Source organism: Bubalus bubalis, chromosome 12 (genome assembly GCF_019923935.1).
Source record: "Bubalus bubalis isolate 160015118507 breed Murrah chromosome 12, NDDB_SH_1, whole genome shotgun sequence".
NCBI lineage: Eukaryota > Metazoa > Chordata > Mammalia > Artiodactyla > Bovidae > Bubalus > Bubalus bubalis.
This window is the reverse complement of record NC_059168.1, coordinates 101,542,843-101,570,725: the sequence shown is the minus strand read 5'-3', so window position 1 is coordinate 101,570,725 and position 27,883 is coordinate 101,542,843. Positions and strand designations below refer to the sequence as shown.

Here is a 27,883-nt window from a genome sequence, read left to right as displayed (position 1 = left end):
CCCACTCTAGTACTCTTGCTTGGAAAATCCCATGGACGGAGGACCCTGGTAGGCTGCAGTCCATGGGGTCGCTTAGAGTCGGACATGACTGAGCAACTTCACTTTCACCTTTCACTTTCATGCATTGGAGAAGGAAATGGCAACCCACTCCATGTTCTTGCCTGGAGAATCCCAGGGATGGTGGAGCCTGGTGGGCTGCCATCTATAGGGTGGCACAGAGTTGGACACGACTGAAGCGACTTAGCAGCAGCAGCAGCAGGTACTTCATATAAGTGGAATTATACGGTGTTTATCATTTTGTGTCTGACTCATTTCACCTAGTATAACATCTTTAAGCTTCACCCATGTTATACGTCCCTGTGTGCTCAGTGGCTTCAGTCATGTCCTATTCTTTGGGACCCTATGGACTGCAGCCCCCCAGGCTCCTCTGTCCATGAAAGTCTCCAGGGAAGAATATTAGATTGGGTTGCCATGCCCTCCTCCAGGGGATCTTCCCAACCCAGGGACCAAATCGGAGTCTCCTGTGTCTCCTGCATTGCAGGTGGATTCTTTACTGCTGAGCCAGTGAGGATGCCCTCACCCACACTGTAATATGTGTGGGTGTCAGAACATCCTTCCTTTTTAAGACTGAATAAATGTTCCCTTGTGTGTATATGCCACATGTTAATGAACTCATCCCAGGACGGACACTTGGGTTGCCTCCACCTTTTGGCTCTTGTGGATAATGCTGCTACAAACTTGGGTGTACAAATAACGAATACCTTTTCCAGACCCTACTTTTCCTTCTTTTGATCATACAGCCAGAGCTGAAACTTCTGGATTATTATTTTTTCCTTCTTAATTAGCGAGTTTCTTGAGGGATGCTACTTTGAGACTATATAACCATGCTGCTATTCCTCACCCTTTCACCCCCTGGCATTCTTCAGTTCCTATTTGAATCAATAATTAATCTAACAGTTGCCAAGTAGTAATTTTCTTTCCATCATTCATTCTGCATTTATTAGCTGGCATTCTACTGTAGGGAAGAAATTTCCCTTCTCCCCCATTGATTTACGAATATGGAGGAATTTTATTCAATCCTTTACACCACGGACCCTTTATTGCTCTGAGCAATTCATTTCCATATGACTCCCAAAAGTGCAAGTTTGGGGAAGTGAGGGAACTTTCTGTATTTCCTTGTTACCATGAAGAAAGCCGAGAGCGCAGCCCGACTTCCCTAAATTCAGGTGATCGCGTTCCTGCCCACGCATTCCTTTAAAGTGGAAATCCTCTCTCCTAGGGTGGCCTCACAAACCTCCCGGACGGCCCCGTCCCGCGAAAACTACATTTCCCAGAATCCTCCGAGCGCTTGCGTCATCAGCGGGCGCGTCTTTTTGCTCGCCGGTTTCGAAGAGCCGGCTGTGGCGGCGGCAACATGGCGGACGTGCTAAGTGTTGGTGTCAATCTGGAGGCCTTTGCCCAGGCCATTAGTGCCATTCAGGCGCTCCGCTCTAGCGTGAGCAGGGTGTTCGACTGCCTGAAGGATGGCATGCGGAACAAAGAGACGCTGGAGGGCCGGGAGAAGGCCTTCATTGCTCACTTCCAGGACAACTTGCATTCGGTCAACCGGGACCTCAAGTAGGTACCGGCTGAAGGGGCCGGGGGTCGGGACCTCCTACCCTGCCCCACCCCCGCGGGAGTCTCCTTAGTCACGGGCTGCTCGTTCTTTTCGTTGCTCCCTCTCTCTCCTCTCTAGGCCTCTCCCTGCCCCTCACGGCCTCCTCATCTTCCACCCCCGCTTTCGCGTCTCCCTTCTCTTGGCGTCCTGCTGTTGGCTGACTCCCGCCACCCAGGACCACCTCTGTGGTCCTTCCATTCCTCGCGAGGGGACCTGCTCTTCCCATAAACTTCCACTCGTCTTCTCGGCTCGTCAGGGTTCCCACCTGTGGGCCCTCTGGGCTCCACCACGTCTGATCAAATAGTACCAAAAAGGACCTGTTCAACGCTGCCCCAGAGTCAAGTGTATTCCACCTAATTGGCCACAGGTTTTCGTCCCTGAACTTGGAATTCATCAGTTCCAGTCCCTACCCCACCTCCAAAACATGATGAAACAGGCTTTGTTCTTTCTCTTTTCTCCTACCCCACCCCCTAACCACCTGATCACTACTTTAACTCCCACTCTCACTGCTTCTATTAAGTTCCTGCCTCAAAAGAGACCTCATCACAGGCTTAACCAGCTTAATGACTTCTGCTTAAACACCTCATCCCCACACCCCCACCCTAGGCCTCCCAACAAAAGCTAATTTGGGGTCCTTCAGGGTTAAGGATTGTATATTTCTTTCTCTTAACAAGTCAGCTTCTTCTACTTTATCAGTGACATGAAGTGAGAGGATGCTTGTAAAATGCCTGGTACTTAATAGGCAATTTTTAATAGGTCCTATCCTTATGAGAGTCAGACCTTCTCAGGGAAGTTAGAATTGCAGGGTTTTTGTCTTTTACTTCTCAAAACTGACCTTAGCAGGCGAAGGCATTGGGTGAGCTACTCATCCTAATTTCTGGAGTGGCTAGGTTTGTTTTTTTTTTTTAAGTCTCCTCAACTTGGTCTCCTTAGTAACCAGATGGAAGGAGGAGGTAGAATGGAGGAGGAGGTGGTAACCAAATGCTGGGAGCCTCTTCTTCTTTATTTTTTTTCTTGTAAGTAAGTTGCCATTCTTGTTCTGGGGGAGAGCCAGGAGGCCACACCCCCTCCTCACTCCCACACTTACTTTCTGTTCTCTGGTGAAGTTCCAGTTAATACTTGCCCTGCCTGAGTCTGGGTGCTGGTGGTTCTTCCCTTTCTTCTCCTCTTCGGTGGGTTTTCCTTGGTAATGTGCAGGGTGCTGAAAACCATCAGCATTGTAGAAAGTTTAATAAGAGTGTTGATCTCACCCCATTGTCTTCATAAATCTGTAGACAGCAGCGCGAAGAGGAAAGAGGCTGAAGAGTCCAAGATGAACATGGCATGAGAAGCTGTTCCTATGGTCTCTTGTTGACACTCTGGCACTGGCCCCTCAGAACGTGCTGCTGAATGTGCTTTTGCTGTTCACTCTCTTTCCCAAGCTGCTCTAGGGTTTTTTTTTTTTTTTTCCTGCTACACTGAAGCGTGTTTGTTTGACACAGCCCCGTCCATGGTGTCTTTCCGTTTGTTTATCTCTTTTTTGTTTTGTTAAGTTTTACCATCTGTGAAGCACCACGTACAAATCTCTCTCTCTGTGAATGGTAAATAATCATCATTTATTGAGGTACTTGCTGTACTGCAAATAGAATGATCTGTATGTGGATCTGAAAACTCTCTTAGTGCGAAGCAGTGTTATACCACATTTTGAAATTCCAGAAGGCCCTCCCCTCCCCCAGCCCTGCAAAGAATGATTTGAGTTGTTCAATCCTGATTTTAGGAGTCCTGTTGATTTCATTGCTCTTGACCCTTGTTCTCCTCTGGAATGGTGCCAGAAAGCTCAGCTGTAAAATGGGATAAGCCCCTGCTAGGGGTTCTCTCACGTGGCTCTAGTCATCTTCTTCTTTTTACTATTTGTCTATTTACTTGGGATTTTTGTTCCGTCGTGTGGGACCTTTCATTGCAGCACTTGGACCTTCCATTTGCTGCTCAGGCTGAGCTGTTCCATGTGGGTTTCATTGCTCCTCGGCATGTGGGGTCTTAGTTCCCTGACCAGGGATTGAACCCGTGTCCCCCACAATGCAAGACAGGTTCTTGAGTGCTGGACCACTAGGGAAGCTCCTGGCCCTTGTCTTCTTAACCTTTCAGAAAGTATTTCTTCTTAAGGGACTTATAAATGAGCAGTTTGAAGAACAGCCTTGGACCGATGCAGTAGGCTAAGGACTGGAGTTTCAGGGGACTCAGGTTTTCTTGCTGCGTCTGTTTGCTTTTCAGTGAGCTGGAACGTCTGAGCAACTTGGTGGGCAAGCCTTCTGAGAACCATCCTCTCCATAACAGCGGGCTGTTAAGTCTGGATCCCGTGCAGGACAAAACCCCTCTGTACAGTCAGCTCCTCCAGGCGTACAAATGGTCAAACAAGGTAAGGGGGATGTGTCAGGAATGAAGCTAATACAGGAAAAAGCAAGCTTTCTGACATTGCATAAAGGCAGAAAGTGAGGGTAAGTTTTTCTTTCCTTTTTTTGTTCTTGATTTGGCATGGGGTTATAGAGTTGGAAGTTTTAGACTGTCCCTGGGAGAGATTATATAGTCCTCTGAAGTCTCAGAAATTAATCATGATGCTCAGGTAATTACATTTTTTTAAAAGTTCAAACTTGGGTGTGTTTAACCTAGAGACTGGGTTAAGGAGCAGTTATTTTGACCCCATGAAATCACACTCAGAGTTGCGCTGTGTGTGTGTGTGTTTCTCTGGGAAGGACTCCCTAGCTTTCATCAGATTCTCGGGGGGTTCCTGACTCCCAGGAAGCGAAGGACTGGTGGTCTGCAAGTGCAGCTGCACACTCTGCTTTTGTTGCTTGGCCTGCCTTCCCCATTGTTGATGGAACGTCTCTAGAGGACTGTTTGGTAAAGCACTCTCACTGTCCTTTTTTCATCTGTTGTTTTAAATTGAACTGTAGTTGATTGGTAGTATCGTATCGGTTTTAGGCGCATACATATCTATGTATATATTCTTCAGATTTTCTCATTCATAGGTTATTACAAACTATTGTGAATAGTTCTCTGTTCTGTGGAGTAAGTCCTTGCTGATGATCTATTTTATATATGGTAGTGTGTGCTTAGTTGCCCAGTCGTGTCCAACTCTTGGCAGCCCCAAGAACTGTAGCCCACCAGGCTCCGCTGTCCACGGAATTCTCCAGGCTAGAATACTGGAGTTGGTGCCGTTTCCTTCTCCATGTATATAGTAGTGCGTATACGTTAATCCCCACCTCCTAATACTCTCTTTTCTCTTAACTACTGTGCCCCCGTCTGTGGGAGATTGCTCTAAGCGCTCTCTATTGTTCACTTGCTCAATTGTGTCTGACTCCCCATGGAGGGGAACACTCTCCATAGAATTTGCTGTTCGTGGTAGCCCCGTGGCGGAGCCCCCAGGACCTCTGTGAAAGGAAAACTAAGCTGCAGTGTAAGAATACCAGGAGAATCAGGCTCGTCAGCCTGGCGCAGTCCGTGTGCTTGCTCACGGGTTCCTCTTGTTTGGTGCTGTGGGCTGTTGTGTTGTGCTTTGTTTTGTTTTCTGCTGCTGATGGAAAGCTAGAATGTATGTTTGGAACGATTTTGGAAGCTTTTCTCCCTAGGCTGCTGCTCCCTGGAGAGGATTGTTCTTAGCGTTACTGATTGTGATCTGCCCTTCCCTCTCCCGTTACCCATCACCCTTCTCCTCTTTTCACTCTCGGGTCTCAGGTGACAGATGAGCCGTGGCAGTGTTTCTGGCGTGTAGCATTATGCCTTTGAATTTGTCTGTGGGAATATTTAACATTCTTTGGTTTACAGTGGGACCCAGGCAGCTGCGTCTGAGACTCAGGGAGAAACGATTTATTGTGGGACACTAAAGAAGGAGCTTGAGCCCGGGAGGCACGCATTTAGCCTGTAAGGGTTGTCCTCCAGACTTGGGCTGCTATGGACAGAAACCCACTTCAGTCCTGAGCATCAGGTGCCCAGCGGGTGTGGGCATCGGTCATTCTGCTGCCCTCTCTGTGCCCGCTTCCCAGTGTTGGCCTGGTGTCTCCCAGTGGTGGGAAAGACAGGCCGGCAGCTGGAGGTTTGTGTGGTCCTTCACGCCAGATGCTGAAAACGGATGCGGGCCCTGTTTGGGAGGGGCCCCTGCCTACCCAGAGAGCTTGTTGAGCTCAGCGGTTGGGATTCTCTGATTGCCCAGTGCAGATCAGCTGAAACGCAGGGATTGGGGCTGCACGGATAGAGGCAGGAGGGGGTGCAGGACAGACACAAAATCATGGCTGTCTGGGGCAGTTGCCAGGGCCAGACACCAGGCTGTTCAGGCCCCACACGGAGAACGCTGCCCTCTCAGGCTGTCCTGTGTGAGCTTCCTTGTTTCCCCAGGGGCTCGTGTGGGCATCCTGGCACGGGGGATCTGATGTGTAGGTGACTTATTTCTGGTTGGATGCCTGATCTTGCCTTTTGGACGTGGAAGCTGTGTTGATGTATCGTGTGGATAATGTTCTCAGAATAGGCTCAAGTGGTGGAGATGTTTCAGTGGTGGGAAGATTTAGGCTGATCTTGAGGCCATGAGTGCCAGAGACCCCAGTGGAAGCAGCTGGTTTTAAATCAAAGTGATGACACGTACCGGTTGAGTGAAGGTAGTTTTGTTTGCCCAGTTTAATAGAATATTAAGATAGAAGTCCCTGTTCCTCCCCTCTCAGATGCAGAGGAGGGTGTGTTAGGGGAAAGAAGCAGTATGTGTGCGGAAATGCTTGTCCTGGAGACGCTGCGGGTTAAAACTAGATGTAGAGATGTGTCAGGGTGTAAGTCCTGCCCAAGGAGTGTGAGTGGGGTTGGGGTTTGGGTCGCGTCCTGGCCTGGCGCACGTTGTGAAGTGACTGTTCCTTCACCAGCTCTCTATGCCCAGCAGGGAGGGCATTTTGGACCCCTGCACCATTACTCTGCAAAATAAGGAAAATGAATCAGAGATGTTTTTAGCTTATCCCCTTATTTTATAGCCAGGCAAGTCAAGGCCCCATGAACCACCCTGCCCACGGCCTCATAGCTAGACTAGAATTTGCCACTCCTGACTTAGCCCAGTGTTCTTCACTCTAAAACTGGATGCTGTAATCCCGTTTGGCTTAAGGTTTTGACTGTACTAAACATTTTCCCCTCCCTTTAGTCTTCTTGTCAGGAGCAATTCATGTGTCATATTTTATTCATGAATCTGTATCACGTTTTACTCATTTTTAGTGGTTTACTGAAGGGTGGAGATGGCAAATACAGGCCCCGCTCCTCACACTGTCGCTCCAGTCCAGGGCAAACATCGCTAATCACCCTCTGCATTCTTCCCTGCTGAGGCTCCCTCTGGACTCACAGCTCTGTTGTGGGGCTCAGCGGCCCCTGCCAGTTATCCAAAGTGGGCTGCAGAGAAGACATGTTTTTTATTTCTGTTACGGTAGATAATGTGTTATTTGGCTATTGCTTATTTATACTGTCCTTACTCTAGAAGGGATTTGAAATCTGTTATAAGAAAGCTGTACTTTGACCTTGAACAAAAAGAGGAAACCAAGGGTAAGGATGCCTTATGTACATTTCTTTAATAAACTCAGGAAGTAGCCCCAAGAAATAAGCCAGTATTCTAATTTCCAGCTGGGGTTATGGAAGCAGGAAGCAATGATAGGTGTTTATCTTGCCCCTCCTACACATGAAAAGAGCTTTTTAATTGCAGATGCTTTCATCATTCATCATTTTACTCTCCAAGAGTTTAAACCAGTAGGTACATTAATATGTTAAGTAGATTTTGGGGTAACTTGCCAATGTCAGCTTTCCGCACTGTTGGCTAAGAATCGAAGAAAGTTTGGGAAAGGCTTTGATACCACCTATTATGTGATGAACTTTCTGTTTTATGTGCTGTTGGCCAAAGAGAAGTCTTGTTCACGCTTACTGACTAATTATTTTCTTTAGGGGATTTTGTAATTTTTGTAAAGTCAGTCAGAATATTAATTACATGGTAGTTGGCATAATTGTTAGGATAACACATTTAAAAATTAATGTAATGAAATGATGTCAAATTGCTGTGAGCAGCACTTTCCCTGTGCTGAATTGGGGAAGGAATGTAGCTTTCAACTCTGATGCACCTATAGATAATTGTTTTGTAGAGGGATGACAAGCTCTCTTGACGAGGGCAAAAAATAATTGGCGTCAGCGCTGTCCTTGTAAGATAGCGGACGTGGACTTCCGTCACTGATGGCACCCAGATATGCCAAGCGTTAGACTGAACTGACTCCTCCAAGACCCCTTTCCGAAGGTTCCCAGCATCTCCTCACCAGGGATTTGATTTCCGGCTTTGACTGTCTTCCTTTCTTGAAGACCTCAGCCCTTCCCTGGTAGAGTTTGAAGCAGCGAAGACCCCAGAAGTGTCTCCTAGGGTTAGGAAGTAGGCCCTGGGGAAACGGGCTGCCGCTGCCTTTTTTTGGCTTCTGTACACTTAATTTTTCACTTTTATTAGAGAAAAAGTGACTTTTTATTCCAGGAATATTCAGTTGGAGAGTCTGCAGACATTTTTCCCATTTTACCCTCCCGAGCTGTTATCACCAGAATCTGGTTTTCAGCAGCTTGAAGTTGCTGTAACATCGATGTCCCGCAGATCCAGCCTCGACGGTGCTCTTGACGTTTTGGGCATCAGGGAGCTAACGGTGCCGGGACTGGTTCAGGCTGCAACACGGAACCTTTTCCTCGAAGCGCCCCGTTGTCTTTTAAGTCCCAGGGGAGAGAGACTGTGCCTGTCTCGTTCCCTGGGGGAGTCCCACCCCAGTGCTGAGCGGGGCTCCTGGTACCCAGTGCACATTCAGTTATAATTCACTGAATGAATGAGAGAATAAGTAAAGAGCTTTTTCTGTTGAATTTTTAATTTACAAGCCCTTTTGTGGTTTGTGTGCTTGTATTTTTGATGAAGCGTGATTAGGGCATTTCCATTTGGGGCCATCACTGGGAAATCTAGCTGTGTTACTTGTAGATGAGAGAAGATTCTGAGGTCCTGTGGTGGAGGCTAGGGCCAGGCTTCAGAAGGGTAATTTGACAGGAAAGGTGAGGTCAGTTGGTGAATTGACAGTAAGCTTTTTGAGGGCCAAGCCTGGTGTTTCATCGATGTGGCCTGTCACCTGGGGTGCCTTCGGCGCTCAGAAGGGGCGGGGCTTGGGGGAAGCCTTCTGGAGTCGATGGAGTCAGGCTCATTTCAGCGACAGCACCCCATGTCCGGTGTTCTGTGGCAGCTGCTGTTTTAGCAAAAGTGCGAAAACTATCTGGGAAGAGCCACGTCAACTCTGTCAGCCTCTCAGGGTTTATCCCACCTGGTGTATTACCGAGAACTGACTGTCCCGCTCGGTGCACTACCGCTCGCTGGATATCACACTCAGTGTGAAGTGAAGTGAAGTGAAGTCGCTCAGTCATGTCCGACTCTTTGCGACCCCATGGACTGTAGCCTACCAGGCTCCACCGTCCCTGGGATTCTCCAGGCAGGAATACTGGAGCGGGTTGCCATTTCCTTCTCCAGGAGATCTTCCCAACCCAGGGATTGAACCTGGGTCTCCCGTATTGCAGGCAGATGCTTCACCATCTGCGCCACCAGTGTGTTTATTACCAGTAACTAATTTACGTTCCTAGTGTTTTTCTCTCCACCAGGCCCACCCGGACTCACTCAGGGAATATGGATTCATTCAGAACATAATGAGGAAAGAAAAGCACTAAAATAGCCCCCAAGCCTTAGTCATCACTTTGGATTAGGGACTGTTCCCAGATTGTTCTGATTGTTAGCAGAGGTCCCTGGTACCATTGTTAGAGGTTTTCTTTCACAAATTTGCCTGGAGTTTGACTAGAGTCGAGTCTTCCCTGGTTGGCCTTGAGCCTGCACCCTTGCTGCCCTCCCCACCCCAAGCCCTGTGGGAGCATTATGAGAAGAACAAAGAGTAACACAACCAAACAGAACAAAACCAGCCTCCGGGGTTTCTAGATACTGCTGGATTCAGAAGTGAAGGCAGATACAGCCAGAAGCGTCGAGACTTGGCTCTGAGTTCTGGAGTTGGGCTGCCTGAGATACGATCCACCTCTGCACTTAGCCTGTGCCTTGAACACGGGACAGGCTTGTTGGAAACATGCGTTTCCTTGCCTGTGAAGGGGGACGGTGCAGCCCTTTGTATCATAGTGTTAGAGGGGAGATGAAGGGCACAGCGCGTGTCGTGCCGTAGGGTGACTCTGTGCAGTGAGTGTGTGTGAGTGGCACGTGGAGACCGTGTGTGTGTCTACGCCGTGGCAGTGTTGCTCAGGCTGCAGACTTGGCCTTTGGTTCGCATCCCTGCTCTGCTCCCTGACAGCCATACGGTGTCCCTCTGTGTGCCTCAGTTTTGTATTCTCTGAAATGGGGATGACAGCTGTCCCCACCACAGAGAAATATTTTGAGACCGAATGAGGTAATATAAGCACAGCACTTCCCTGGCACAGAGTAAGTAGGCTCTGGGGGCTGGTATTATGATCTTAAAAGACGGTGACCAGGACTGACCCTCGGGGCATGCTGGCCTGTCTTCCAGTGGTTTCCCTATTACCCGGCCTCCCAAACGTGACTTCAATATATTCTTCTGAAATCCTACAAATCACAAGTTCATATAAGTAGTCAGAACCTTTTACCCTTGAGGAGGCCTGGACATAGATCTCAGCACCTCACACATTGGTATGAATTCGTGGGAGGGGCTGTATTTCCTCATAAACCTGGAGATGGGGTGAGGGTTTGGGAGTTTGGTGAGGAAGGCACTTAGCCTCTTGGGGGCCTTGTGGTGTGGAGCCAGGGGTGTGGATGGGACGTGGGAGTTGAGGGGCGGTAAAGGCAGCGTGAAGGGCCTGGAAAGAAACCACAAGCAGGAAGGAAGGGACGGCCGAGGAGCCGGTGGGAAGGGCTGTGGCCGGCCCAGGGCAGACCATCGCTGTGAACTGAGGCGGAGTCCTCTCACTCAGGCCGTCAGGGAGGCCTTGCTCCCAGAGCTCAGGGTTCAGGTTGGTCTGTGGTCCCTTATCTGGTGGGGAGAATGCCATGGGCGTCAAGGATTTCTAGCGTTATTTCCTTAGGAGAACATTTGCACGCATGGGCCTGTGTAAAAACAAGCACTTGGATTATATCCAGTTTGTGAATTGGGTGCTTGTGACCAGCAAGGCTCTGGGGTTGGACTCTGTTGGGTTTGAGGCCCCAGCTTTATGACTTGGGGCGAGTTGGACACCCTCCCTGTCCCAGCCTCCTCATCAGTCACAAGTGGGTGATAACACGTCCCCCTTCCAGGACTGCAGGAGGACCAGTGAGTGTAACATGCCCGGGACCCAGAGCAGCGCCCAGCGCGTAGTGTGCGCGTGTGCCGTTAGCACCTCTTATTCCCTGTGACAGCAGGGTAAGGCTTTATCGAGGCAGCGGTGGTCACAGGAACGTTGGACAGAGGTCTCGAGAGTCTGGGGTTTGGTTCTGGCTGTGCGTTGTCCAGCCGTGGGCCCTGGCACGTGTGGCTTTGCTCCTCTGGGTTCTAGCTGCCTTGTTGGTAAAGAGTGGGCTGGATGATGGCTGAGGTCATCTCTCACCTGGGAAAGAACGGTGGAATCGTTTGTACATTTCCATGGTCCTGGAAATGAAAGTGCACCCCGGGAGTGGAGGAGAGTCAGTCTCGTCCGGTAACGTCTTAAGCGCAACCGTTGTGTGTCCTGCTGTGCCCACTACAGAGCATCTCAGACCAGACCAGGGCAGAGCTCAGCCCCAGAGGCCCTTAGTGGAGGACTCCCTCTCAGAGGTCCTCTAGACAGCGTAGCCTCCTGTGACACAGGAGTGGAGACGTTAGTGGAAGTCACGTGAGGCCCCCGTAATTCTAACTGGGCTCCACCCAGGGCTCTGGCCTGACTCCATGTCTCTGTTCCGCTCATTAGTTGTGGTTTCTGGAAACTGTCACTGTATTGTGGCCTGGAATCAGACTTGTGACTCCCTCCTCCTTCCTCTCTGAAGGAGCAGGAGATCTGTTAAGAAGCCACCCTGAGCAGGGGCAGAGGCGGCTGGACGTGTGGCACACGTGCCCTCCAGGAGTCTCTCTGTCCCGGGTGGGCGTTGGGGGGACTCAGCTTGAGTCCCGCTTTGGCTGTCTTACAGTAGCCCTTTCTGGGCTGATCAGGATTGTGTGTTTTGCCCAAAGCCTTCTGTGGGTTGTAACCAGAGCCTGCAAAGGGCACTTTCTCTTCTATTCCAGAGATGTTAGTGGACAGGAAATGGCCCCATATCATTTTTCCTCCAGGTGAGTTGCACATTGATGGTGGGGGATGGAGGCGCAGGGTTATCGGTGTGGAAGGAATCTGATGTCCCGCCTGCCCACTTTCTCAGCTTCTTTTCCTTGTGGTGGGTTGAGCCGGCGCAGGGCTGTGAGGCTCCTTGTGCTTCTCTCCTGTAATCCAGGCCTCCTCCGGGCCAGCTCATCTTTTCTGCCGCTTCACTTGCCAGTCGTGTCTGGATGACGCCACGCTTCAGGCCAGCCCTAGACTCTCTCCTGACAGGCTGACTCCTGCGTCAGAGAGCCTGCTGGATGTCTGCACTCTAAATATACGTCTTACATTTGTGTCCAAAGGGGAAAAACAGGGTACTGACTTCCTTGCCACTGTTAACGTAAGACCTGACCCAACTGGACTGTGTCCTGAAAGAGCTGTCCGTGGATTCTTGGAGCTGTGGCTTAATGACTGCATAGCAAGGCTGCTGCACGTTTGTTGTTCTGTTTGTGAGTGGGGGTCTCGCTGTTTTCTTTTGGCCACGCCGTGCAGCTTGTGGGGTCTTCGTTCCCCTACCAGGGATCCAACCCGAGAGCCTGCAGTGAAAGCTCTGAGTTCTCACTAGACCTGCGGGCACTTCCTGTGAATGGGTCTCTGTACATTTCAGTACCTGGAGCCCTGATGGCCGATTTTGCCCATAGGCAAGGTCAGCCCCATGAGCTGACCAGTGCCTCCCGAGGGGCGAGCTGGGGGATGCTGGGTCCGCACCGGACCCCGGACTGCTTGCCTGACTGTCCAGCCGTTTACCTAGCTCACCACACTTAGGTTTCCTGGAAAAGGCGTTTATTCGAAATCCTCCCTTATCCCTGGGGTTTGTGATGAGAGTTAGAACCCCCCGAGTTTTAAGATCACATGAGTTCTTGGCCTGTCTTTCTTAGCAGACGACAGGCACCACTGAAGAGGTTTGTGTAGTTAGCAAGTAGAAGCGTGTTTTCTTTCCTTTGAAAGTCACTGCGATGATTTCTCTGTGTTACAGTTGCTCTCTGCATTTCGTCCTCTTCACCTGCATAGTGAATCTGAAGACACTTCTTTCTGTGGGCGTTAGCGCAGGGCCAGCGCGGAGTAAGCCCGCGGTGGGTATGGGCTTTCTTTCAGTGCTGCACATGCCCCCTTCGCCCCTCAACACTTAACTTAAGCCGGTGGAGACGTGGCTGGTTAACTAGAGTACCCTCAGCTTGGTTTGGATAGCAAAAGTGCTTGCCCTAAATGCCTTTAAAGTTTCCAAGAAGCCACAGAGGATTCTAGAGGCTGATGCTCGCTGATCTTTGTTTTTCCCAGTCTAAAACAGAGCAGTCCGTGCTCGTTTTAATTGCTTGGATGAGCTCAGACATTGAGATTTTAATGCGTTTTCACAGTAGTTCAGACAGCGTCACCACATTATCCTGCTGGCAGTTCATCGGAATCCTTGGCCAAAACACTGTGCTTGGGGACCTTGGCTTAGAAAACCAGAGCGTGGTAATTTCCTCGCAAGATGTCTTGTGGGGAATGCTGCCTTTCCCGGGGAGACTTCCTCTGAATCGTGTTGTCCTTCTCAGTCACGTAATGATGGGCACATCTTGCTTTCGAGGAGGGTTTTCAGAGCTTTTGGTTTGCAGAGGCTGGAGTTGCTTTATTCTGATGAGTCACGAGGTGGGAATGGGCCCTCGTAAGCCTCCGGTTTGTTTTTGATCCTGAAGGCACACTGACAATATCTGGTCCCCGGTGGGGTCTGGAGGGCACCTCCTAACACCTGCACCTGCCCCTTCCTCTCCCACCAATTAGCCAGCAGGCCAGCTTCGTAGGGAGGTGGCCACTGGGAGCCGGTGACCAGGGGAGGGCTGGGAACACTGCCTCTGGGTGGGCTGACGAAACCAGCAAAACCAACCAGGCCACATCGCTGCCTCGTGGATTTCACTCCCTCTGCACATCAGCGGCCCTGGACCCTCCTGCGTCCAGCACTGCGGTCAGTCGAACCATGGTTTCTGGTGCTTGGCACGTGCTTAGTAAGCGTTGGTTGCTAAACGGATGAGCGAACACCCCCACTGCTTCTCTCAGAGCCCGGGACATTTGCAGAAGTCTCCTCACTGGCCCCACTGTCTCACCACCTCCTGTCTGTCCCCGCATAGCATCAGAGTGACCTTTAAATGTGCAAGTTTGAGCTCACAAGTCTCCTGCTTAAAATATGTTGATGATTCCTTCTTCTGCTCAGGATGATGACGGGTGCCATGATGGAGCTGGTAACAGTCCGGCTCACTGTCTGACTCCCGTGGTGTCCCAGCTCAATCCTCAACCTGCGAGCCCTCCTGCTCTTTAAGCAGCCTGTTTCAGCGGGCCCCACCCCTCATGTTTGGCTGATATTCTCTTGCTTTATTGGGAGACTCTTTTTTAGCTCCTCAGGTCAGGGTGAGGTAACCCCTCTGTACTATCTTGCAGTGCCCCTTGCCCACCTCGTGGTGTGATCCGAGTTGGCCTGTAAGTACCAATGGCTGGAGCTGGGGCCAGGGACACTGCCTGCCTGCTCACCAGTGTCTTTCCAGTATCCGGCAAGACCTGGCAGAAGACAGACCAACAAAACACCTTCAACTAAGAGGCTTCCTTGTCTTTGAAGTCAGTCTTACGATTCTAATGACCCGTGTTTTTGGAGGGAGGAGGTGGGGGCTTAGGTAGGGCTCCGGGTCCCACTTCTCTTGGTGGGTGGGAGGTGGGTCTCAGCCACTGCATTTTCTGAGCACACGGCTGCTGAGATGTCTTTATTTGGCTTGTGCATTCCACTCATGGCCTGACTTATTGAAGGATAATGCATATTAAGTTGTTTTTTTTTTTTTTTCCCAGCTAGTTTGGGGATACAAACAGAAGGCAAATTATCTTGATTATTTTGAGGCAGATCTGAAGAAGGCAAAGAAAGGAGACAGTGAAAAGTTGAAGTGTCTTGTGTTCATTTCAGCCCTTTATCGTTTCTAAAGCATGAACGCGTTTGTCATCTCCTTGGATCAGAGAGGCTGTGTAGCTTGTCATTAAAGACAGGTGCTCCGGGGCCTGCCTGGGTTCAAGTCCTGCTGCTTCTCTTTATTGGCTGTGACCTTGGGCAGTTTACTCCTGGTATCTGTCAGATGAGGTTGATGGTAGTCTCCCACTCAGGGCTGTTGTGAAGATCAGAAGCCTAGAATATGCGAGGGTCCAGAAGAGGGCTGACGCGCTAGTTACCATTAGCAGTATCATCGCTGACACCACCATCATCGATTCTCCAGTAGCCTTATTTTACTTACTTTTGTTCTCGAGTCTGCCTTTGCCATCTCCACAGCCCGGATCCAGGTAGCTGCTTGCTTTCTGTAGGACGCAGTGGTGTCTTTATAAGGAAGACATGGTTAGAAAATGGCTCTTCTCTTAAGTAAAAATCTTTGAATAGAAACTTTCAAAGATTTATTAACCATTGGAAGGACTGAAACTGAAGCTCCAATGGTTTGGCCAACTGATGCGAAGAGCCGACTCATTGAAAAATACCTTGATTTTGGGAAAGATTGAGAGCAGGAGGAGAAGAGGGCGACAGAGAATGAGATGGTTAGATGGCCTCACTGGCTCAGTGAACATGAATTTGAGCAAACTCTGGGAGATAGTGAAGGACAAGGGAGCCTGGTGAGCTGCAGTCCCTGGGGTCTCAGAGAGGGAGCTGACTTAGCGACTGTGAAGTATAAGTCACAAAGGTCATTGTAGTCTTACTTGAAATACATATATGGGCTGGCAAAGGAAAATGCCTTATGTGAATTGTAATTCCTTGGTTTAACTATATTACATCATATTTTCAGGGTTTTGTTATTGTTATTGTGTTTAAATTTGAGTCACTAAAGCATAACTCAGCTCCCAAACCTTCAGAACCAGAGAAGTGATCTTTGGCCTTGATTATCAACAGTGCTCATCTGTCCTCCGGCTTCTGCCGGCTCGTGGCCAAGACATCGGACTGTGTTACTTTCTTTGCCTGTCAGTCGTCCACTCCTTGCCTGCCTGACACTGCTTGCCTGTTTTTGTGTGATAAAATATATATCATCAAAGAGTAGCTTCGCAAAAGGCAGGGGTCCTTCACTTGGTCCGGAATATATGTAGGTCCATTTTTCGGGAGACTAATCCTCAGCTTTCATCAAGATCTTTTCAGGGGTCTGTGGCCCTGAAAGTTCAACAGCCACTGCCACAGAGAAAGAAGTATTACTCTTTTCTTTTAAATTTGTATACAAAGCATTTTATTAATAAAATGTATACCCTTCTTACAATACCACAAATTTTGTAGTGATTGAGCATGCTGTACTTGGTAAAAACGTATCATAGAAAATTCAAGCCAAAACAAATAGTTTAAAAGTCTGCCACACAACCCTTCCTTTGTAACCTACTACCGGTGTGGGTATAAAAAGCAGTCTTGTAACAGACACCCAAATGTCTGTGCTGTGTCAGTCGTGTCGGACTCTTCGTGACCCCGTCGACTGCAGCCCGCCAGGCTCCTCTGTCCAGGGGCTCTTTCAGGCAAGAATTCTGGAGCAGATTGCCATTTCCTTACCAGGGGATCTTCCCAACTCGGGGGTCAAACCCACATCTCCTGCATTGCAGGCAGATTCTTTACTGCTGAGCTATCGGGGAAGCCCTTCCGAATGTCTAGGAGTATTATTATTACTTTAAGTATTTATTTATTTGTTTGCCTGCGCCAGGTCTCAGATGTGACACTCAGGATCTTCAGTCTTTGTTGGGGCGTGCCAGATCTAGTTTCCTGACTAGGGGAACTAGTCTAGTTCCCTGGGCCTGCTGCATTGGGAGCTTGGAGTCTTGGCCACTAGACCACTAGGTAAATCCCTGGAACAGTTTGTTTGAAAATTGAATTTGGAAGCTGAGTGGTGGAGTGTGATTGGTGGGAAAGTGTGGAGGGTTCCCTGTGGAAGCTCCGAAAGGGTGACTCTGATGAAGATTTCAGAGAAGCGTGGCCACTGAGTGGGACTGGGCGGCGGCCCCGTTGGAGGGCAGTGGCAGACCCTGTCCTGTGTGCTCGCTCCCCACCAGCTGCAGAAGACCGCGGCGGCCCGGTGGCCAGTGTGGAATTTGCTTTGTGACGTATCCATAGCTGATGGGCTGACCACATCAGGAGTGGGGCTGTACAGCTTTTCTGCATCTCCCCTCCCGCGCTCCTTCGGCCCAGCTTCTTCAGGCTGTGTCCGTCTGCTGATGGCCCGGGGTTTGCTTTTCTGCCAGACTGTGTGTCGCTGTTACTTCAGCTCATAGCAGGAGCCTGCTTTCTAATTTTGCAGGAATTACCACACCTGGGATGATGTTCCTGCGAGTCAGTTCTTTTATAAGGAAACAGTTTTCATTCATTTGTTAATATTTTTTTCTTCCTTGACTCTCCCCTCCTCCCCTGGCAGTGGAGCTACCTGTCTAGATTGATCCTAGGCTCTGTGGTTTGTTTACTGTGTGACATCGGGCAGGTCCCTTGGTCCATGAGTCTCAGGTTCCACATCTTCAAATGGGAATAATAGCAGTTCTTCCTTTCTTGGGTTATCAGCATTAAGTAAAGAACTTTGCCTAAGGCTCAATAAATGTTAGGTCTTAGGAGTATGCTAATGAAGTAGAGTAGCATTGATCCTCATATGTCGATGATAACGTGACTTCTAAGTAAGCGGGTTGGGGGAGAGGAGAGCATACTGGTCACACATCTTTTTGGACAAGCGATCTGGCTTCAGCTGTGTTGCGGGCAAGGCATATTAATGGCTGCTTCCCCTAGGTCTTTGCTTTCCTGAGGATTTATTTCCAACCGTGATGTGTAAATGGCCGTGGGTGTTCAGGCTGTAATGGATCTGGTGTTTAAGGCTTCCACTGTCACGGCTCAGCGGAGCCCTCCTCCCGCCCGCCCCTCCGATTGCCACCCTGGCTTCTCTTCCCCTGGAGCGTGACTGCCTCTCTCCTGCCCCCATCACCTGCCAGCTCTGATCCGGGGGCTGTGAATCCCAGCTCTGGTGCTGCTGCCAGCTTGGCCTTAGGAGAAGCCAGGCGCTGGAGCTTGCCAGCACAATTTGTACTTTGATTAATTTATTTAATCTAACTATCTTGTATCAACCTGCGAGGATAATTACACACAAATTACTGTTTAAACTTGAAGCTTGCCTCCCTTGAACCGAGTCCCACGCTGGTCCAGAGCTCTTCCCTGTAGTCACTGTGGGGTGATTCTGCTCCCTCCTACCCTCCCTGAGATACGAGCCCCTCCCCGAAGTGAGGACTTGAGTTAGAAGCTTTGGGAAAGGAGAAACACTTGCTTAGCTTCTGATCTGGGAGGTTTCGTTTGACTTGTGGAGAGGTGTTCTCTTTGACCCGTGGACGGGAGATTGGTTCCCTTTCTCTCTGATGTCGTGAGGACACCTAGCCCACCGCTGCTGCTTCCTCCTTTCACATCAGCCGGGTTTCCAGATGCGGCTGGACTGGGTTTGTTAGTTCTTTTCAGGGGTGGGAAGGTGGTGTGAGTGGTGAGGGGTGGCGCCTTCACCAAGGGCCTTTGTTTTATTGACAGCGAGCTGCTGTTGATTGTAAGACGCATTGTGAGTTTTTGGACCGCTGAGAACGAGGTCATTTTCAGAGAGCATTTTCAGATGCGTTTTGATTTCAGAAGGTTTTAGAATAAGTGCAGTATGGTATATTGATGATGGAGCTGGTTTCAAAATCCTTAGCTTTTAATACATTTTCACTGAAGTTGTAGAGGTGTGGATCTGGAGGACCAAGATATTTTTGTCAGTGTCCTTCACATGACCTTCTAGTTGCTTAAAAAAAAAGAAAATGGAGTGCACTTTTCCTCTCTGTGCAGTAGGAAGAGGGGACCAGAATCCTCACAATGCACATTATATCATGCATTTTATGTATGACTTTCAAATGATCTCATACGGTCAACATACTGTCATTCAGCCTAATACTAAGATTTTACTTTCAAATTGGTGGCTAAGTCTCATAAAATACTTAATGTAAAACAAAACCAGGACTGTCACTTTTTGTATTTTTTCCCTTGAGCACAGAATATCCCAGTGTATTTGTTGCCTCACTGGGAGCCAGAGTGGTGAGAACGTCCTCACCGTTGTCAGGGAGGGGCTGAGAAAGGAGTCGGGGGTCATTGGTTATTCGGTGTCTTGAAGAAACAAACTCAGTTCTCTGCCTTCAAGGGGCTTACGAGTCCTAAACTCAGGAGTCTTTTCACTTGGATGAGTAATACTTGGGACCACCTGCTAGAAAATCCCAGATACAGGCAGAATTTTCTAGTCACTAGCTGATTTAGTCTCTGAGAAGTTGAAATTTTGGCCTCCCATTGGCTTTGCCACGTGCTTACATTTTTTCCTGGAGAATATGAAACTCACTGAGGACCCACCGAAGTTATTCCTGACTGACTGAGGCAGAAGGAAGCTGGTGGCGGAAGCTGGAGAATGTCTGAGTGCCCAGCTCTGTGCTCCCTCAGGCTCCTTCATAGCCCTCTGGTGCTGTGCCTATGTCTGGTTCCCCCAGAGAACACTGCTCAGAGCAGACCCCAGCCCAGAGCCCCCTCTGTGATCACATCTGGACCTCCCAGAGGCTAGCACATGAGGCTGGCTGGATGCGGTGGTCCCTACGGGCTTGCTGGTGAGGATGCCAAACCCTGGAGAGGGTCGACGCCTCGCCTGAAACCTGAGGTGGCCCACACTCCTTCTCCTCCCTTGCTCCCCTTAGAGGCCAGTGAGACCTCAACAAGCTCCAGTGCTTGAAATAATCATGCTTAATGGGCTTGTCTGGGGATTGCCACAGGTGATAACAGGCCAACGTTTACTTTTGCCTTCTCTGGGGTTTTTTGGTTTCAAGGAAGAGACACACTTGTGTTCACATATGCAAAAAAGGGGGCATTTGTTGGGTGTTCTATGGAGCCAGTGGGCAGGAAACGCAGTGAGGTCTTCCATGGGGTTGCGCTGAGAAGCAGGAGGGTGTCAGGAACCGGGCAGCGCCTCTGTGGTCTTGGCCCTCCAGGACTCACGGCCCCCGTCCTGCCTCTCTGTGTCTCCATCAGGCATTTCTGTCTGCAGATGCGTGCGCTGGGCCGGGCCAAACAGCTTCAGGGCCTCGAGGTTTGCATCTCCTCAGCTCAGGTGAGTCCAGGGGCTGGGCGAGGCCCCTTCAGTTCCGCTCTCCACCAGGGAACTGGAATCAGCCATCTGTTCTGATCCAGCGAACATGGCGTGGAGGGGGGTGGCAGCTCTTAGGGGAAGGAGTGGCGCTCAGTCCGTCCAGGGGCCTCCTCTGCACATCACGGGTCCTTGGGTAGCGTGGCGATCCCTTCCTCTCTTTTACTCTTTAAGTCAGGAGGTTGCTTTTCTGACATGGCTCATGCCTGTTGGAAGCTGGTGATGTTTCACCTGGCAGTTCTCCTGTTCGTTCGCCATCTGATGATTTGCCAGGGTGCCCAGCTGATGCGGTGGAGGTTTGCCCCTCCTCTTCCCGGTCAGGATGGCCCTGACGAGGAATCTGTTCAGATGCAGGAAGATTAATCTTTATTTCTCACTGGAGCGGTGTGCGTTGTAGGATTAATAATGAGCTGTAAAAACTGCCAGTATTTGTCCTGCTTAATGAAGTTACTTAATGAAGGCATGAAATAAACAATATGCCATAGTTATTGTGGTGGAAATGGGAGCGAATGTGGTGTCAATTACATTTGCGGGTAAAATTGCAAAGTTAGGGGCGTGACTGGGGCAGCACGGTTAAGCCCCAGGTTCTGTCTGATGCCAGCTTCCAGCTCTGCCTCTCCCTAGCCCTCCCTGGAGTCCCGGGGCAGCCGACTTAGCCCCTCATTACTTCTCGTCTGTGAAGTGGGCCTGACCACAGCAGCTTCCTCATTGGGTGGTTGTGGATTAATACACCTTCAGCACTCAGCATGGCATCTGGCGTATAATAAGGGCTCGATAAATAGCAGTTTATTTTCTGCGAAGAAGAGCAGCAGGACTGTTAGAATTGGTTGTGACAGAGGTCTGACTAAAGTGCGAGCTCTGCCCTCTCTGTGGGTGTAGTGGTCCGGCTGCCCTGGGGACTCCAGCGAGCAGGTGGGTAATGAGGAGACCTCCCTCCGTTGGTCTCGGTCCACACCCCTTCCCTTCCCAACATGCCGTCTTGGAAGCAGGTTAGTGGTGCTGTGAGTGAGTGGAAGGCATCTTAAGGGCAGGTTTCAGTTGTGGTCTGGAGTCTGAATTGACCCACATCTAAATCCTTCTTGATTTAATTGTCTTTGCTGTCCTGTTTGATTGGGTAAATATTAATTTTATCTGGTCATACATGTGGTTTTCAGTGGTCCCAAGTTTAATTACTGTGGTTTGTTAATAAAGTTCTCATAGAAGGTGAGGCAGTTTGTAAAGTACTTTAAAAAGCTCAGTCCTGATATAAAATCAACACACAGAAATCCCTTGCATTCCTATACACTAATAATGAGAAAACAGAAAGAGAAATTAAGGAAACAATTCCATTCACCATTGCAACGGAAAGAATAAAATACTTAGGAATATATCTACCTAAAGAATCTAAAGACCTATATATAGAAAACTATAAAACACTGGTGAAAGAAATCAAAGAGGACACTAACAGATGGAGAAATATACCATGTTCATGGATTGGAAGAATCAATGTAGTGAAAATGAGTATATTACCCAAAGCAATCTATAGATTCAATGCAATCCCTATCAAGCTACCAACAGCATTCTTCACAGAGCTAGAACAAATAATTTCACAATTTGTATGGAAAAACAAAAAACCTCGAATAGCCAAAGCGATCTTGAGAAAGAAGAATGGAACTGGAGGAATCAACCTACCTGACTTCAGGCTCTACAACAAAGCCACAGTTATCAAGACAGTATGGTACTGGCACAAAGACAGAAATATAGATCAATGGAACAAAATAGAAAGCCCAGAGATAAATCCACGCACATATGGACACCTTATCTTCGACAAAGGAGGTAAGAATATACAATGGATTAAAGACAATCTCTTTAACAAGTGGTGCTGGGAACTCTGGTCAACCACTTGTAAAAGAATGAAACTAGAACACTTTCTAACACCATACACAAAAATAAACTCAAAATGGATTAAAGATCTAAACGTAAGACCAGAAACTATAAAACTCCTAGAGGAGAACATAGGCAAAACACTCTCTGACATACATCACAGCAGGATCCTCTATGACCCACCTCCTAGAATATTGGAAATAAAAGCAAAAATAAACAAATGGGACCTAATTAACCTTAAAAGCTTCTGCACATCAAAGGAAACTATTAGCAAGGTGAAAAGACAGCCTTCAGAATGGGAGAAGATAATAGCAAATGAAGCAACTGACAAACAACTAATCTCGAGAATATACAAGCAACTCCTACAGCTCAACTCCAGAAAAATAAATGACCCAATCAAAAAATGGGCCAAAGAACTAAATAGACATTTCTCCAAAGAAGACATACAGATGGCTAACAAACACATGAAAAGATGCTCAACATCACTCATTATCAGAGAAATGCAAATCAAAACCACTATGAGGTACCACTTCACGCCAGTCAGAATGGCTGCGATCCAAAAGTCTACAAGTAATAAATGCTGGAGAGGGTGTGGAGAAAAGGGAACCCTCTTACACTGTTGGTGGGAATGCAAACTAGTACAGCCACTATGGAGAACAGTGTGGAGATTCCTTAAAAAACTGGAAATAGACATGCCTTATGATCCAGCAATCCCACTGCTGGGCATACACACTGAGAAAACCAGAAGGGAAAGAGACATGAGTACCCCAATGTTCATCGCAGCACTGTTTATAATAGCCAGGACATGGAAGCAACCTAGATGTCCATCAGCAGATGAATGGATAAGAAAGCTGTGGTACATATACACAATGGAGTATTATTCAGCCATTAAAAAGAATACATTTGAATCAGTTCTAATGAGATGGATGAAACTGGAGCCTATTATACAGAGTGAAGTAAGCCAGAAAGAAAAACACCAATACAGTATACTAACGCATATATATGGAATTTAGAAAGATGTTAACAATAACCCTGTGTACGAGACAGCAAAAGAGACACTGATGTATAGAACAGTCTTATGGACTCTGTGGGAGAGGGAGAGGGTGGGAAGATTTGGGAGAATGGCATTGAAACATGTAAAATACCATGTATGAAATGAGTTGCCAGTCCAGGTTCGATGCACGATACTGGATGCTTGGGGCTGGTGCACTGGGACGACCCAGAGGGATGGAATGGGGAGGGAGGAGGGAGGAGGGTTCAGGATGGGGAACACATGTATACCTGTGGCGGATTCATTTTGATATTTGGCAAATCTAATACAGTTATGTTAAGTTTAAAAATAAAATAAAATTAAAAAAAAAATAAAATAAAAAGCTCAGTCCTGGTTTAGGCCAGCAAACTCACTGGGGTGAGTCTTGGAGCATTATTGTAAAAAGAATTTCCAGTTTTTATAGGTGTGGCTCATGACCTTCCTTCTGCAGTCTTTTGTTTGAGGAGATGTTTGAAACATAGCTCTTTTGTTGCTAAGTCGTGTCTGACTCTCTGCAACCCCATGGACTGGAGCCCGCCAGGCTCCTCTGTCCATGGAATTCTCCAGGCAAGAATAAGGGAGTGAGTTGCCATTTCCTTCTCCAGGAGATCTTCCTGACCCAGGGATCGATCCCTGGTCTCTTGCATTGCAGGTGAATTCTTTACCGACTGAGCTACCAGGGAAACATTGATGACAGAAGTGATCTTTCTGCCGAGAATGCTCGGGGCAGCCCCAGCGTGATCATTTAGGAAAGGATTCTTGAGGGCCTCCTGTGCTGGACTGGGTGGGCCCCGGAGGAGACAAGGCCCTGCCTTCACAAGGCTCCCAGTACAGTGAGAGGTGAGCCGGAACACGGATCCACGTGGTACAGAGCAGAGGGTCCTCACCCACCAGAAAGGCACACAGTGCCTCCGAGGGTCTTTTGGAGGAGGTGACCCCGGTCAGTACCGTAAAGAAGACTGTAGAGGAGGGCGTGCTGACCTGCCCCTGAAGTACGTCTGGCCTTTCGACAGGCAGACATGGAGGGTACGGAAGAAGGTAGGAAGAACATTCCAGGTAGAAAGGGCAACGTGAGCAAATGTTTAAAAAATAAAGTGTTCACTAGATTTCCAAACCGGCCAATCTGAAAAAAATGAGATTCCCAAACCACCTTCTTCTTCTCCTATTATTTTTACTTTTGATTACTTGATACCTTTTATTAGCTTTTTCCCTTAATATATATTGGCTTTAAAAAAGAAACTTCGTGATTTCTTTATTTATTGTATATGGGTTTTCTAACAGACGTTGTATTGCAGAGCTGCTGATACGAAAAGCATCACCTGGGAACAGCCCAGGACTCAACCTGGCAGACCCCAGCTTGCACACTTGGTGAACTCCGTATTTGGCTAATGAGGTGCGACTGACTGTTTTGCCTGGAACATAACATACACAGAGGAGAAGAGTAGGAGAAGACACGGCAGCAGCGTCAGGACTGCAGCACAGGTGTCTCAGGCCTGCGTCCCGGAACCTGGCCGCCTGGGTTCACAGCCCGCTTCTGCTGTTCCCGGGCTGTGTGCCTTCCGCCGCGTTGCTCAGTGTCTGAGCACCTCCACTCTGTATGTAGCACGGGCTCAGTGATGGTGTTCTCCTTGTTGAGTCCTCGTGGGGACTGAGGTGGTGCCTGTGAGTTCCTCCCCACGGGGTTTAACACGTAGGAAGCACTCCCTGGGATGTCCGTGTGTCTGTGTGTGTGTTGTAAGAAGTACGCCTTTTCTTCTAACCCGCCTGCCTCTCCCCCCCACTCCCTCCAACCCCCTTTCTGTATTCAGATCTTTGGTGCGTATCATACAGAGATCGGCACCTCCTGCCTGTGAGCTTCTTTCTTCTTCCTGTGCTGTTCTTTATAGCCAGGCTTCCTACCAGGTTTCTGAGCCATCCTTCTGTGAAATCGTTAAAGGGCTGATTCATAAAGAGCGGGATGGAGCAGTCATTTCACTTGACCTGGAGTGTGGTGTGGAGAATCTCACTGCTCCTGAGTGAGACTGTATTTTGTTATGGAGAGTTTTTTTTTCTTCTCATTGTGTGAGCATTTAAATCTTACCTTTGAAATGTTAGTTCTGCACAGAGTTGTAGGCTTTATGCCGAGAGCCACTGTATTATTCTACAAAAACAGACCCAGTGCATGACTACTAGATAGTCACCGTGTGGAATTAATCTGTTATTATGAAACCTCAAAATAGGGGCCGTTGGCAGATTAAATATCAGCGCTTCTCTAAGATGTTTTGCTTGTGAAGCAGAGGTTTGTAGGCAGATAGCTGGCCCCTTTGAAAGGAAATATACAAGAATATAGTTGTCTCCAGGCCACTCCCTCCTGGAGTCAAGAGATCAGGTACCTGCTGCTGCCAGCTACCCCCTCCTCGGTCCCTCTGCTGTGTGGGGTCCGTCTGCCCTGTGGCCATCCGTCTCTGCTCATGAGAGCTCTGCGTGCAGCTTGCCTGTATCACGGCCAGGCTGATGCTTGGGTCGGATGGAATAAATCAGAAAGTGAGTGGTAGCCCCGTTATTCTCTCCTGTTGCCCTTTTTCCTGGACCACAGTTTGTTTTGTTTTATGGTTCCCCTTTTGTACGGTTGATCATATGCTGAATGCCCTGTCATGGTTAAGATGCCAAGGGAAAGGGCCTGCTCTGGCCCTTCAGTCTCCTCCATTGCAGTTCTGGCCTCACTGTGGTACGTGACACACTCATTTTTGAATCCAGAGCAGTGCTGGCCAGTAGAACTTTCTGTGATGATGGAAATATTCTCTAGGTTACCCAATATGGTCGTCACTTGTGACCTGTAACTCTTGGCATACAATAGGTATTATTGACATGTAACTTGGAATGTGGCTAGTGTAACTGAAGGACTACATTTTAAATGTTTAAATATTAAATTTCAATTACATGGCCACACGTGGCCAGTGACCACTGTGTTGGATGACATGGATCTGGAGGCTGGACAGAACCTGGGCCACAGCGACCAGTACTGTGACCCCCTTTCTGTTTACTTGCATATTTCCGCAGTCTTGAGTCGGGCTCAGGGGTATGGCAGCAGATCTTGGAGAAACATTGTAGTGGTGGGATGAGACGGAAAGCAGACCCTCAGCTAGTGGGGGCAGTCTCTGACTAAGCCAGGCCCTCTCTTTTCCCCAGCATTGTCAGGTTTTAGAACAAAGTGTAGGTGGCATTTGGGCTAATCCTTCCAGAAATCCATGTCCTAGCTAGCTATAATGCTGTGACTTTCTTTCCCACTCAAGAAGGCTTACTGAAATGCAAATGAGTGGCAGATGTGTTGGGGACAACCTTGAATCTGCTCTGATATGAGTAAATAATTCACAAGCTCCTGTGCTTTAACTGTTACTGGGAACACATTATTTGGGACACACCTCACCATTGATTATACAAATAAAGACTATCATCTTGACACTGGTTGAAAAGGATAGATTGATTAGAGCATTGGCAGCAGGGTGTGTGTGTTGGATGGCGCATGTATGTGGGGCAGCGTGTGTGTGAGTGCATGTATGTATGTGTGTGTAGGTTAGACGGAAAAGTGTCTGCCTACAATGCGGGAGACCCAGGTTCGATCCCTGGGTTGGGAAGATCCTCCAGAGAAAGCAGTGGCACCCCACTCCAAGTACTCTTGCCTGGAGAATCCCATGGACAGAGGAGCCTGGTGGGCTGCAGTCCTTGGGGTCACAAAGAGTCGGACACGACTGAGCGACTTCACTGTAAGGCGCGTGTTGAATCAGGGTTCCCTGGACAAGTTATGACTGAGAAACGCTGACTGAGGCCATCACTGTGTCTTTCCAGTTATTTGTCCAGTATGTGCTGAGTGCCTACTCTATGCTGAGATGTCGATATGGTGGTAACAGAAGGCTCAAGGTCCTTGCCATTGTGGAGCTTACGTTCTTGGTAGACGTGTGCATGGGTGTTAGTCGCTCAGTCGCGTCTGACTCTTTGTGATCCCGGGGACTGTAGCCTGCCAGGCTCCTTTGTCTATGGGATTCTCCAGGCGAGAACGCTGGAGTGGATTGCCCTCTCCTTCTCCAGACAACTAAAAAATATAACTGATATCAGGGAGTAAGAAGTACTTTAAAGACACACTAAAGCAGGAGGAGAGTCTGCGGGCAGAGGGGAGAGGAAGGCCTGTGTGAGGTGGGGGAGAGGTCCAGCCTCGGAGTCCGTGAAGGCATTCTGCTCCAGGTGCTGCTGTTGGCACTTTTTAAAAAAAAATTATTTATTTATTAATTTTTGGCTGCGCTGGGTCTTCGTTGCTGCGTATGGGCTCTCTGGTTGTGGTGAGCGGGGGCTACTCTTCATCCCACTGCGCTGACCTTTCATTGCGGTGCTTCTCTTGTGGAGGCCGCAGGCTTAGTTGCCCCGTGGCATGTGGATTCATCCTAGACCAGGCATTGAACCTATGTCCTCTGCGTTAGCAGGTGGATTCTTCCCACTGGACCACCAGTGAAGTCCTGCTGTTAGTATCTTCTACTGTCAAGAAAGATCCTTTCTGTCTGTAGCATATATTGACTTAATTAAAAGACGCTTACTCCTTGGAAGGAAAGTTATGACCAACCTAGACAGCGTATTAAAAAGCAGAGGCATTACTTTGCCAACAAAGATCCGTCTAGTCAAGGCTATGGTTTTTCCAGTAGTCAGGTATGGATGTGAGAGTTGGGCTATAAAGAAAGCTGAGCGCCGAAGAATTGATGCTTTTGAACTGTGGTGTTGGAGAAGACTCTTGAGAGTCCCTTGGACTGCAAGGAGATCCAACCAGTCCATCCTAAATGAGGTCAGTCCTGGATGTTCATTGAAAGGACTGATGCTGAAGTTGAAACTCCAATACTTGGGCCACCTGATGTGAAGAACTGACTC

General features: G+C 48.7%; 1 protein-coding gene across 4 annotated transcripts in view; it reads left to right on the top strand.

The window, feature by feature from the left end:
• The first annotated feature begins 1,337 nt into the window (after positions 1-1,337).
• The window catches only part of MED27 (mediator complex subunit 27), a 246,843-nt gene continuing 220,297 nt past the window's right edge, over positions 1,338-27,883 (top strand). For 2 of the 4 annotated variants that reach the window (XM_025261908.3, XM_025261909.3), the window contains exons 1-2: positions 1,340-1,617; positions 3,908-4,052. In XM_025261908.3, the coding sequence (XP_025117693.2) occupies positions 1,415-1,617; positions 3,908-4,052 (348 nt within the window). In that variant the 5' untranslated portion in view covers positions 1,340-1,414. Of the gene's footprint in view, positions 1,618-3,907; positions 4,053-27,883 lie in introns of all 4 variants that reach the window. The other 2 variants (XM_025261910.3, XM_006052139.4) reach the window with 2 other exon arrangements.